This window comes from Lepisosteus oculatus, chromosome 11 (genome assembly GCF_040954835.1).
Source record: "Lepisosteus oculatus isolate fLepOcu1 chromosome 11, fLepOcu1.hap2, whole genome shotgun sequence".
NCBI lineage: Eukaryota > Metazoa > Chordata > Actinopteri > Semionotiformes > Lepisosteidae > Lepisosteus > Lepisosteus oculatus.
In genome coordinates, this window is record NC_090706.1 from 35,687,315 (window position 1) to 35,700,783 (window position 13,469).

At 36.3% G+C, this 13,469-nt stretch overlaps 1 protein-coding gene across 3 annotated transcripts in view; it reads right to left on the minus strand.

The window, feature by feature from the left end:
* Positions 1 to 13,469, minus strand: part of cplx2b (complexin 2b) — a 68,666-nt gene that overhangs the window by 12,480 nt on the left and 42,717 nt on the right. For all 3 annotated transcript variants that reach the window (XM_015349991.2, XM_015349990.2, XM_015349992.2), the window contains exon 3: positions 5,274 to 5,449. In XM_015349991.2, the coding sequence (XP_015205477.1) occupies positions 5,274 to 5,449 (176 nt within the window). The remainder of the gene's footprint in view (positions 1 to 5,273; positions 5,450 to 13,469) is intronic.

Sequence of the window (13,469 nt, forward strand, 5' to 3'; positions counted from 1 at the left end):
ACATTAAGCAAATTTATGGAGTACACATAATTATTTTATTATGCAAACTAATTAAACTTTTCTGCCTTATGATTATGATAGAAGAGGGTTTGCTTTTAATACCTGTTTGTGTTGTGGGACTTTGTATTTTGCGGGTGCTTTAATCTTGGATCTGAGATTAAATAATTCACTCCATGATAAAAAAGCAAAGTGTATTGTCTGTGTAATAGTGCGACAAAGGTCTGAATAGTTGACAAGGTCTGAATTCTGAAACAAAAAATTAAAAAAAAATACTTAATGTTATTGTATGAACACAATAGTAAAGTGGAAAAAAAAACATTTTTCAATTAGGGAGCTTTAACATAAGTGCAGTATTAAAAGAATTGTATCCCCTCTTCTATCATAATCATAAGGCAGAAAAGTTTAATTAGTTTGCATAATAAAATAATTATGTGTGCTCCATAAATTTGCTTAATGTGATTTCAGCTCATCTCTTTCTTCAACTATGCCTTGGCTGTCATGTTCAGGTTCACTGATTTCATTATTTTTCTTTTTACATTAAAGCTGTCTGCGGCAGCGTGATTGGAAACCGTTGGCAAATGTATTAGACAGTGTCTCGTCAAGTAAATAAGTGTGTGGTCAATGACAATGTGCAATGGCCAATTATTTTACCAACCAACTGGGAATGAGCAGTTTTTAATCAACTCAGGTTTGCCACTGCGCCTTTTGTGCCAGTGCAGGTGATATGAGGCCTATGTATTACTTTCCTATGAAATATGCACTGTCAGAATAATCTGCCATTTTTCACACTGAGAGCTCCATAGTGCCCATCGCAGGTTTAGTGTTGATTTCAAGAGTCCTGACAGCACTGTGAGCTTGCAGTAAGATGGAGATGGCTGAGTGAAGTCCACCCAATCTTGAAGACACTCAGTTAATTGTCCACAGAAAGATGGGAGATCCTGCCCCATCTAGTACAGCTAAACTAATGATACAAACCAGTCTCAAATTGACAATTGTCTGAGCACCACTATAGCACTCAAACTGCACTTGGAGTGAGAAAAGATTTCTTAATGGGGACGAATGTGTTGCGTGTGAATTACTATCACCAGTCATACAGAAATCCTTACTGACATTTTTTTTCTTCCTCTTACATTGATAACGCTAGACAGTAATTATGCTTTTGTGTTTTTTTTACTTCTCTTGTCTGAACAGCTGAAGCAGACTGCAAATTAAAAACATGCTTTGTTTGAATTAATTATATGTTGCGTACATGCTGGAGACTGGAATGAGTTCCATTAAAAACAACTTCTATTCAGTTTTAACTTGTAACTATTTTAAAGTTGGTTAATCTTGGTATTTACACTATATTCAACTTTTTATTTGATTAGCTTTCTAAAGAGTGAAGCAAATGAATGCCTGTTGAAGATTGAAGTGCATACACAAAAGAAACATAGGGATACATTTACAGATTGATTGCTGTTATATATTTTTTTATTTTAAATATAATTTATATTTTCCATAAAATCATAATAACATGCTTATTATGCAATTCATTATTTGTTTTTCCCTTAAAAGGTATAGTTTTACTTCAGCCTTTTTAGATACCTGACCCCTTTTTAAAAGCAGAATGACCCTTTTAGATTAATTTATTCAATAAAAGGGTTCATAAATGCTTATTGTTGTTATAAAACAAAATGGTGCTGCACTGGGCAGCTATAACTTGTAGGAACTAGGCCCTTGGCAATGATGCAACCATGCAACGGTAAAAAATAAAACTAATGGGGTTAAAAAGGAACTAGACATTGAACTGCTGAAAATCTGGCAACCGTGAAGCAAGAGGAGCAATAGTGGTTGAACACTGACTACCTTGTCTTTTTGACACCAGACAAATATGTGAAGGATCTATAGGTGATAAGACACCAATGTGCAAGTAAAGAATATCGAGATTTCAGAAGACTATATGTTAAAAAAATTGAATCATTTGAAGAATGCATTATTCCTTTGAGCATGTTTGAGAAACTTTAAGAACAGCTATAATTATTTATAATAATAACAATAACAACAACAACACTATAATTAATATTAATAAGAATATTTAATAGCAAAATAATCTAAAAAACTCAATTATTGATATAGTTTATATTGTTTAGAATTAATAATAGTAACAGTTAAAGTGCTCTTCTAAAAAAGAAAAATAAGACATTTAGTTTTTGTTCTACGGGCCTTTTTATAGAAAAAATGTATATATTGTCCATAAAACATAAGGATTAAACAATCTAAAAATAACATTATAGTATTAAAACGTATTTAAAAATATAAAAGTATTCCATCTATTTGTTATTTTTAGTATAATATTTTTTAACTGCTAGATGAAAGAATGTTTCAAACTATATTTAAAGCGTACTGTATAATTTTCTGTTTCTAAATATTTGTCATGTGACACCTCTTTATAAATAATTTTAAGAATTTTGAATACAGAGATGAAACCACCTTTAATTCAAAGCAGTTTGAGGTTAAGTCATTTTGACAAGGATTTGAAATATGAATGACTGTTTTTCTTTTGGTGGAAATCCAAGGAGAATGGTTTTCAAAAACAGCAACAGCAGCAACGAGAAAAGCACAAGCTAGACCTAGGATTTGAGTGCAATAAAAACAAAGGGTTCACAGCACTTAAATTGCTCAGCCTGGACCTTGTACTTTACTCTTTAGAGTCTTTCTCTTCTTTTTATAGCTTTACACAGGAAGTTGATAGTTCTTTCTCCTGTGGCTTTACAGTTTCTTCACTCTGAATCTCTGGCACCTTTTTCCACTGAAATACATTATTAATAAAAATAAATTATGCTTAGTAATAAATGAAGATCAATATTCTTCAGATCAAAGGAGAGGTATTAAACTTATATTATGTCATGAATATTAGTCAAGTGAAAAAAAGGGTCTCCCAACTGATGTTATTAGGAAAAAAACAGACTTCTTCAACAACTGCTCTACACATCTCGAACATTTGACAATAAAATGTCGCCCTTTCTATCTCCCGAGGGAGTTCACATCGGGAGTTCTCACAGTGGTGTATATTCCGCCACAGGTGAACTTCACAAGGGCACTGGATGAACACTGTCACCTTAACAGACATGAGAATACACATCCTGAAGGAGCATTCATCATAGCGGGTGATTTCAATGGTGCGAACTTGAAGAAAACAATGCCTAATCTACATTAACACATCGACAGCCCGACGCGCGGAACAAACATGTTGGACAATGTTTACACTCCCTTCCGGGATGGTTACAAAGCTCTCCCCCGACCTCCTTTCGGCAAATCCGATCACGCCTCCATTCTGCTACTGTACTTCCCATTTACACGCAGAAGTTTAACAGAAAAGGCCAGCATTAAGAGCCATTGGTCGGATTAATCGGATTTTACATTAAGTCACTGTTTTGCTACCACTGACTGGTTAATCTTCCACGAAACAGCCGGAAATAATATCAGTCTGTATACAGACTATGCTACTGCATTGAAAACGTGGTTCCCAGGATTACTGTTCGCATATATCCAAATCAGAAACCGTGGGTTTCTGAGAGAAACGGTGAGATTTGCACCAAATCTAAAGCTAGACCAGCTGCTTTCAATTCTGGCGATATGGATAGATACAATATGGATAATATGGATAGAATCCAGATACAACCCGGAAAAGACACAATCCACACAAGGCTCCTGGTCCTGATACTATCACTGGCCGTATCAGGGCCTGGCCATGTTCTGAAGGCATGTGCAGACCAGCAGGTAGATGTCTTCTCGGACATAATCAATCTTTTTTTAGTTCAGTCTATAGTTCCTTCCTGCTTTAAGAAAACCACCATTGTCCCTGTTCCTAAGAAATAAAGAGCCAGTTGCCTGAATGACTACCGCCCTGTTGCACTCAAATCAGTTATCATATAGTGCTTCAAGCAGTTGGTCAAAGCATTCATCACCTCCTCACTGCCTGACACCCTAGACCCACTGCAATTTGTGTATTGCCAGAATAGATCAACAGAGGATGCTATTTGCCACTGCCCTCCATACTGCCCTCTCACACCTGGATAAGAAAGGAACATATATGAGAATGCTCTTTGTTGATTACAGCTCAGCATTCAAGACCATAGTGCCCTCAAAGCTTGTCATCAAGCTCCAAGACTTGGGACTGAACATCTCCCTTTGTAATTGGATCCTGGACTTCATGACAAAATGTCCACAGGTGGTGAGGGTGGGCACCAACATATCCTCTACCCTGACTCTAAACACTGGAGCCCCCCAAGGCTGTGTGCTTATTCCTTATTTACCCATGATTGTGTCACCAGGCATAACTCAAACACCATCATTAACTTTGCAGATGATACAACAGTCATCGGCCTGATCACAGATGGTGAAGAGTCTGCTTACAGGGAGGAGGTTGAAACCCTGGCAGCATGGTGCCAGGAGAACAACCTCTCTCTGAACATCAGTAAAACTAAGGAGATGATTGTGGATTATAGGAAACACCCAGGAGGAGATCACATACCTATTTATATCAATGGGACTGCAGTGGAGAGGGTCAGCAGTTTTAAGTTCTTGGGAGTTAACATCACAGAGGACCCACCACACCAACATCGTGGTCAAAACAGCACAGGAGTGCCTATTCTTTCTCTGTAGGCTTAAGAAGTTCGGCATCACATATCCAGGCCAGCTTCTACAGGTGCTCTATTGATAGTATCCTGACTGGTTGCATCACTGCCTGGTATGGGAACCGCCCGGGATCACAAAGTACTGCAGAGGGTGGTGAAGTCAGCGCAGCTTATTCCTGGCTGTGAGCTACGAAACACCCAGGATATCTACTCAGCTAGATGTCTTAAGAAGTCCAGGTCCATTCTCAAGAACCCCAGTCATCCCAGTTACAAACTGTTTTCTCTCCTACCATCTGGTAAATGGTACCAAAGCATCCGGTCAAAGTCCAACAGATTACGGAACACCTTCTACCTCCAGGCAATAAGACTGCTAAATAGCCAACCTGCAGCTCCTTCAGCAAATCACCCGTAATGGCTACATGGACATAAAGCTTTCATTGTACTCGGCATACTGCACGACTTGGACATAATATATGGCATACACCCTGGACACATACGGTAGCAGCTCTATTTATATTAAGTTTTGTCTGAGTTTATTTGATTCAATTTTTATTGCCTTATTATCTATTACTACGTAACCTTAATTTTGTGATTTTTATCCCCCCCCGGTGAGCTTGTAGAAAAGACATTTCATTGTGTTGACCGGCCAGTACTGACCTTGTCACGGATGGTCTGTCGTACTTTCTCCCTCTCGGCTTCCATGCGAGCATGTTTGGCCTTCCTCTCCTCCTCCTGCTGCCTCAGGGCCTCCTGCCTCTCCTCCTCCTTCTTCTGGGCATCTGGGTCTTTCTCCTCTTCCCCACCCAACATCTTCCCCATGTCTTTGGTGGCCCCTGCACAGAACACAGAAACACAGGTGGCCTGATGTCCCCTTATCTAGCTCAGAGTCTTACAGTAGATGATGTGTACCATAACCCTTCCACGGTTCATCAGACGTATTCCATCTGTGCTCCAAACTCCATGTAGGGGGCTAAACCAATTCATTTACTAATCGAGACAATATTATTTTTTCAGAAGAGTGTGATCATCTTTTAATTCCACGAGAAACTTAAAATACTGTATGATGATTTATGCTTGTAAATATTATTTTCTTGAATTAAGCAATTAGCTGTGCAGGAGTAATACATTTCCCATGAGTTTTACTATAAGAAGAACAGAATCAAAAATTGGCATGTAATGTAATCTACATGAAACCTCTATAAGACCATGATTGGATGGAATTTCTTCTCCTGCCCTCTCTGTGAAAGTGTCTTATTCCTCTTTCTTGAGCCAGCAGAGGCTTTCAATATAGCAGGCAATAATCTTTACCCTGAGATAATGCAAAAAGGAGGCATGAACTGTGAAAAGTGTTACAATATATTTGGGATACTATATTGTTGTTGTTCAAAACAGTTAGTAGTTGACAGTGGTCTGTTTTTGAAGATAAAACTGCTTATGACTCCAGTGTAACCCAATAATTTTGCTACTCAAGATTTCCTGCCAATATAATAAAGAAATACATAAATAAATATACAAATACACAGAAAATTTCTTTCTGGAATCAATATACATCTTCTCACATAGCATTCATGATACAGTATGTCTTTTTTCCTTTTGTCAGAGAGATCATGTGTACCCTTAAAAGCTTTTTATGTATGTGAAGAAAATCCAAAATGCATCAAAAATCCACAGAGATGTAATAGAGCCCTATTTCAAAGGATAGTCTTTCACAGAACTCATTCTATTCCACTACAGTTTCAAGAAAATGAAAAAAAAACTGTTTAAATTAAGCTCGGTTAAGGCAGTGCTGGGGAAACAACTTACTATTTTTTCTTAGAATGTTGAATACAAAATGTATAAAATGTTTATAGCTCTGGAACATGTAAAGACTTTATGTGGGTGTAACAAAATGTGGTAAAGAATTTTTGAACCAGTAGAGTAACTATAATGAGCGCTATGGAGGGAATATGAGTTGGATTTAATACACATTCATACAAAATAACAGCAAATTAAATAGTACAGATCACTCTTATTAAAAAGAAAATAGCTCTGAGTACCTTTTGTGGGAGATATTTGTAAGCTACACTGCTAGATAAGTCTTGCTCTATTTCATCAAAAAGATTAATACAGAGAAAGTCACCAATAAAACTGGTTAGTATTAAATTTCATATGCACCTTAATATAACTGAAAACATCTGCATAACATAATAAAAGAGGAAACAGTAGGTAGAAAAATCTGTGTGGATAATGTTCTAAGTTTCTTTTTATCCCTGGTGTGATTTTAAGTGCTTCACATTCAAACAAGACCAAGTTCTCTGGCTTATAAAAGTAAAAATCATACTAGACAGCAGAATATGTCCTGCTTTTTCTCAATACTTATTCACACTTTGCACATGTGCAGCATGCATTCTACATTTTCAAGCCTGTATTGTAGACTCCAAGTCTTCATGGACAAAGCAATAAGCCCTTCAGACTCTTAATTTCTCCAGGGTAATGAGAGAAAAGTAAATGCTTTGATGAGGGACACGCCTTTGAAATTTTCATTAGAGATAGGGACTGCTGGAGCAGAGAAAAAAAGATGTGGTAGGGAGATGAGCAAAATGACATTGACTTCTTGAAACAGCTGGGTGGACTGCCTTGAGTCAGAGAGAAAATGACAGAAAGTTACAGTCAAGTAGTGAAGTTAGTGCCACTGGAATAAGCTTCACTGCATACAGTAAATACTTCTGCTGGTGCTATTCTAAGTTGCAAAAGGAAATCCACTTTCCAGATTCATCATTTTGATATATATTAAGAAAGGCAGCCAAGATAGGCTGCCCAAAACATCATTTTAAAGAAAGGTATTGTTAATGTTCACCTGTATTTGAAAGATATGACTATTTTGTATTTGTAATTATTTCTGAATTGCTTGACATTCCTTGACATCATGTCTGCTGATTGTTTTTCTTCATCCGTTGCATAAAAGCTTATAGATGACACTGATCGCAAATACCTGAGCTCATTTAACTCACACTTCAGTACTGAAGTCTCCCAACTTTGCTAGCTTTGTTACAGGACACATGCATACAAATACAGTATTCATTTAAACTGAATAAAGATGTTTTTTATAATGTTTAAAATCACTATATTTTAAGAATATCATTGGGCACCAAATAATTTTTCTAAGTTGGAATCTAGTAAAGCTAGTAAAGACAATGAATGCTAATTACAGTACCTTCTAGAAATTAAACACAGATATGAAAAACTTTGTTTATTGAATGATAAAAAAATCAAAATCCTGAAAAGGATAAAATACAAAGAACATGTTTTGCTTTGCAATCTGTTATTTGCTATGATTTGCTGTGTAATCTGTTATTTATCATATGCAATTTAAACCACACCTTTTATTTGTGGTAACAATTTGTTATTCTTCATAATTAGTTGTTAAATTAAGATAATTGATCTCAAAATTAGTAAGAACTATGTTTTGGTTTGTTTTTACTGGTGTTTATTTGTACCTCTGTGTCTACGAGTCATATTTCATCAAGGTCATATTTCTTGGCCTGTGCTTTGTATTTGGTTTAAAATTGCTGCTTTGTTTTTATTTTGGAGTAACTCTCAAACAAGAGGGCGACACAAGGATGACACATTCAGGATAACCCTGAATGCGGTTTTGACACATGGAGTCAATGACATTTTCAGAGGAGAGGAGGAGAAGCAGGATGTCAGGAAGTTTTTTGGAGGAATAAAGGGAAAGAGAGAAACCAGCGGGAAGAAACCAGTATTACAGGAACAGAGCACAGTTTTCCACTTGGAGCCATCTGCCCCACTGGCACTGTTACTAACTACCTCCACCTAGAGCTGAACCTTTGCTTTCCAGCTCTCAGCCTGACCTGTCAACAGCTTTGAATGTCTGCCACTGTTACGCATCTACTACAGATACAACAAATGTTTATAGATTAAATTACTTACTTACGTACTGCATTCAGGGTTGCGGAGGAACAATATTTTAAAGGAAGAACTATAGCCTTCGCTGTCTGTATATTCAGTATTAATGAAATGTAAGCAAGGCAATGAAAAGAAACAGCATGGAGTTAAATTGAGAAATAGCCATTATTTTCATTATATTTCTTCTCTGCTTTGACTCTCATTCCCATTGCTTTGACTCTCATACCAGAATGTGTGTGTATGGTGAGGACTGTGCATGCTCTCCTCCAAAATACACATTCAGAGCCTCTTGCCATTTTTCACGTTGCAATCCATGGGGCAAATGATACAGGTAATTGGAAGAGTGAAATAGTTCTGACTGAGAACACTGAAAGCTCACAGGTGCCTGACAAGTAATAGGGATTACTAGGGATTAATAGGGATGTTGCTAACCTGGGAGAGTCTGGTCAACTCCAGGCAAGGTAACATGCAGCTAATTGTGTCCCACACTTAGTGAATACTGGTCAGTCAGCACAGTTTCAGACCAACAATGCCAGGACCATGAGGTACAACCTTTGCTCTGCATGACAATATTCTCATTGGCAGATCTCCTCAGTCAGCTTTTTTCAATACTGTCCATGATATAAAATTTTGCACTCATCTAACACTGCACACCACTATTACTGATTTTACATTTTAGTGCTAATTAGATGTTTCATTTGTATCAATTCCTTTCTTTTACATAATGTAGAGTGGCATTACACAATAAAAACAGCTAATTAATATTAAGTGATTTACTGTGCTTCTCATGTATCAGACTGACTAACAAGGTCTTTCTTATGTGATCTATTAGAATAACACTGATGGAGAAATATTCAGATCTTTAAACACTAAAACTTTGTAAGACTCAATGTTGCCTAAATATTAAAAGGGAGAGACTAGGAGTAAATGTGTCATATAAAGTTATTACTGTAATATTGTTCTAGTGCTAGTGCCCTTATTTTCTAAACCTGAGGGATATGAAGGCATTATGCTCAAAAAGGTTAGGAATAGGGATTTGAAGGCATAATAACTTAAGGGATGGTAATTACACATTGTCAGAAATATTATGGATGTGTACCCAAGGGATTACAGATCACATATTTTGCCCAAGGGGTTAATCATTATAAATGTACAAGTACCACAAGAACTTTAGATGGGTGGTAGACAGACAGTTTAGTTTGAGATGTATATCCTAAGGTTACAGATGTTATATCTACAGATTGACCTATGGGCTAGTGGTAATTTCTGTATGGAACTGGCAGGTTGTATACCCATGGGAATAGAGAATTATTACTGAGGTTTTACATACATAATTAGACATTGTCTCATCTGTAAACCTTCTCTCACATGTGGCATGTACAGAATAAGAACAACCATAAATCATGTCTGCTTGAAATTAAAGAAAATTGTGTACCTGAAGTTGGAGAGAAAATATTACTACAATAGTTTGCCTGAGGATTCTGAGATTACAATTTTGAAGGAAGTTTACATTTGTGCAAATGCATAAAAGATTGATATCTTGATATTGTTGACACTTAAGCTGTGGAGTTTAGAAAGAACTGTGGCATGTTAAATAGAAAAAAATTAAGAACTAGCGAGAGAATAAACATCCATTTTTAATTTTGATTTTATATATAATTCTCTAAAATATATTTTTTTCCTGTCTGTGGGGATTGATTTAGTAAGCATTAATTTGATTGAGGTAAATATCATTTTCAGTTAAAAAGAAAAAACAATAGTGCACTCTAAAAATGTATATCGACTTCAGCTGTAATCTGCAAAAACATAATTAAAAGGGATAATTAGATGATTAACACCCATTAGTACAATAGCTCCCATCTAGAGATTTCCAGATGAATAGCTAACAATTAGCACAACAAGGATTTCAATTCTTCCTCATATTTAAATTCAGGACAATTTATGCTGATGCTAATTTAGATGGCAAACATATCTGAAAAGTTACTTTTGCTATTTAAGAGTCTGTTGATGCTGTATAAATAATACAATCAAGAAGTTCAAGTAGGTAGCTGTGTCAGCAAGCACAGGCTGCAAAGGAACAAATAAAGGTGTATTACATGCTGAAAAGAGACACAACATTTTGGCTGTGGAGCCTTCTTCAGGTGTGTCTCTCTTATTTTCGGGATGAAATAAACCTTTACCTGAACTTATTTAGGAACTTTACCTGTTCCTAAATAATACAATATTGCAGGTGTAAATACATTTTAAATCAAATTTGCTTTCCAACCTGCATTTAAATTTTGGCAAAATTAGTTTCTGAAGTAAACTTTTGTTTTTACTTTTCACATTTCTCTTCTTTGTAAAGTCAGCACAAATGCCCCACAATATGAAGTAATGGAGGTAATTCTGAACTCTTTTTCTTTACACGTGTCTCACTGGAACTTTTACGGAAGCTCATTGCTGCCACTAAGGGAAAAACAATCAACCCCTTATCTTGTAATTACGAGATAGCAATGCTGATGTCAGTGTATGTACAATCTGTTAGGTTGTGCAATGAACGCATGTAGAAGCTATGTGAACTTGGCTGGCACTTTCAGTTTTTTTGTACAGATTTCGACTGGGGCTTAGTCATAATGAAATCTTGCAATTTTTAGCAAATATGGACAGAATCATTACAAGCATGAGGACTTGTTTTGTGGGATTTAGAGATCACAGCAATGATGGGTCAGTTATGAACAGTGCAATCACTTCCACTGCTTAAAACTAAGTCTGCACGTAGAGATATACTGTAGGTATTGTAACAGACACGGCCGACATTACAGGTTGTGCGAACCGGTTGCCAGCACGCTAAATATCAAATAACTAAAACCAAGAACTGGTGATTTTAAGTATTTAATTCGACGAGATAAAGAAAAATTACAACGTAATTACATTGTACAATTGTAATTACAATTACAAAATTGTTACATTGTAACGTGTAATATTTTCTAGTGTAGCTTAAAAAAGACATGCACAGAAGTGCATTGCATATGAAAATTAAAACAAAATCAGAAATGGAAAATGTCAACTTCAAATATTTTTGAAAGTATTTCTTCAATTTCTGTGTTACTTAGGGGTCATGCTGTGAAGCATCTGAACAGCATCAGTCTTATGGACTGGAATCATAACACAGCCAATGGAATAAACACAGCCTTCCAAAATCTATATACCAAACTCCCCAGGAGAATGTAAAACAGTCATCAAGTGGAATAAATGTAACTTCTGATTATATTCTGCAAAATTAAATCCACGAACGGGTTCAACAAACATTGAAACATTTTGGTCAGATATGCAAATATAAACTAAAGATCAATACATTTAATTCTATGCTTTGAATCTGTTTCCAGAGAGGCAACTTTTGTATAATGGAAGTAAATATTTTAAGTACGGAATTCTAATTGAACATGGACACATAAAAGAGAATGTGTCTTTGAGAAAGAAAATCAGCCTCATTTCTTGATCAAAGGCTTCCACATTTAACTGTCACAACCTATATTAACGACTTTCATTATTCCCATCGTTTACACTTTTGTGAACATTGTACAACATGTACAATAACCCTTTGCAAAAGCAATAACTGCTCTTACAGTCTTTATTTATCAACAAAAATAAATTGGTCTATTAGAACTAGTATTCTGCTGCTATCCTATAAAAATGCAAATAACTCAACAACAACAAACTAACAGCAAGGGCATAAAAATACATAAACATGCTCTAATCAGGCAGAACTACTCTATGGATGGTATAGTAAAAATATACTACCGTGCCAGAAGGGATAATAAGACGTTCATATTAATCACCTCATATTTAAACTCCACCTCTACTGTGCTCAGTGCCACACCCTCCTCTTTTTGTTAAGTTCCTAAAGTACGTCGCAAAAAAACATGAAAAGCACAAAGGAGCTGTGGGGCTAGAGTTAAGTCTTTTTGTCTGACTGTGAAATCCAGCAGCAGAAGCAGAATTTAAAAATGTACACCACCGTCACAAGGAAATATATGAGGAATCATCCATCCATTTTCTAACTGCTTTATCCCAATAATTGCAGGGGAGCCAGCACCTATCCCAGCAATCCCAGAGCCTGTTCCAGAATGCAATGTGGGAAAAAGGCAGGATACACCCTAGACGGAACACCAGTCCATTGCAGGAATGCAGAAGGCGACCATAACAACACACAAAGCACTCACTGTCTAAAGCAGTTCTATATTGGGTACCTACAGTATGCACTTTATGCATGCTGTTTCATTGTGAACTAATAGTACTATTTCTATTTCAGAATTTCCATATACCTTTATATTATCTTGATTAAGATTTATAGATTCATACTATTACATGTCACTTCTCATTATACATAACTGGCTTACAAATAGTTTTGGGACATTGTGTATGGGAGTTAAGTATATAATGAATGGTGCACACTGGAGCAATTCAGGATTTCTATGCAGTTTTTAACCACATGTACAAAATAATTTCCTACGTTTTGTGCTCCTGTGCACGTTCCCGATAACAAACATAAGTCATTACAGGAGCTAAATGTAGTACAGATGGTGAGACTGTGCAAGGAGAAATGCAATAACATTTGAGCCTTTCCTTTTAATTTTGATCCAAGCTGCATTTCTTATGGAAAAAAAAATGTTCTAAGTGCACTGCCTCTATTGCTGCTTCTAACTAGTAAACTCATAAACTCATCACCGCTAATTGATATCTCAACACATGTGGCATCTCTCAGCAGGACCCCAAGATTGTATTCATTATATTGATTGCGTTGTTGTTACTTTGGCCAATCAATAGTAAAGACAGGACCGCCTGAGTGAATATGAATTATGTATACGGTAGCAGAATGAAAACTTTATCACAGTATTGATCTGTTTTACGGAAAGAGGCAGTCTCTCACTGCCTGCAGAGACTGGAGCGACAGTGAAGGCTGCGGCC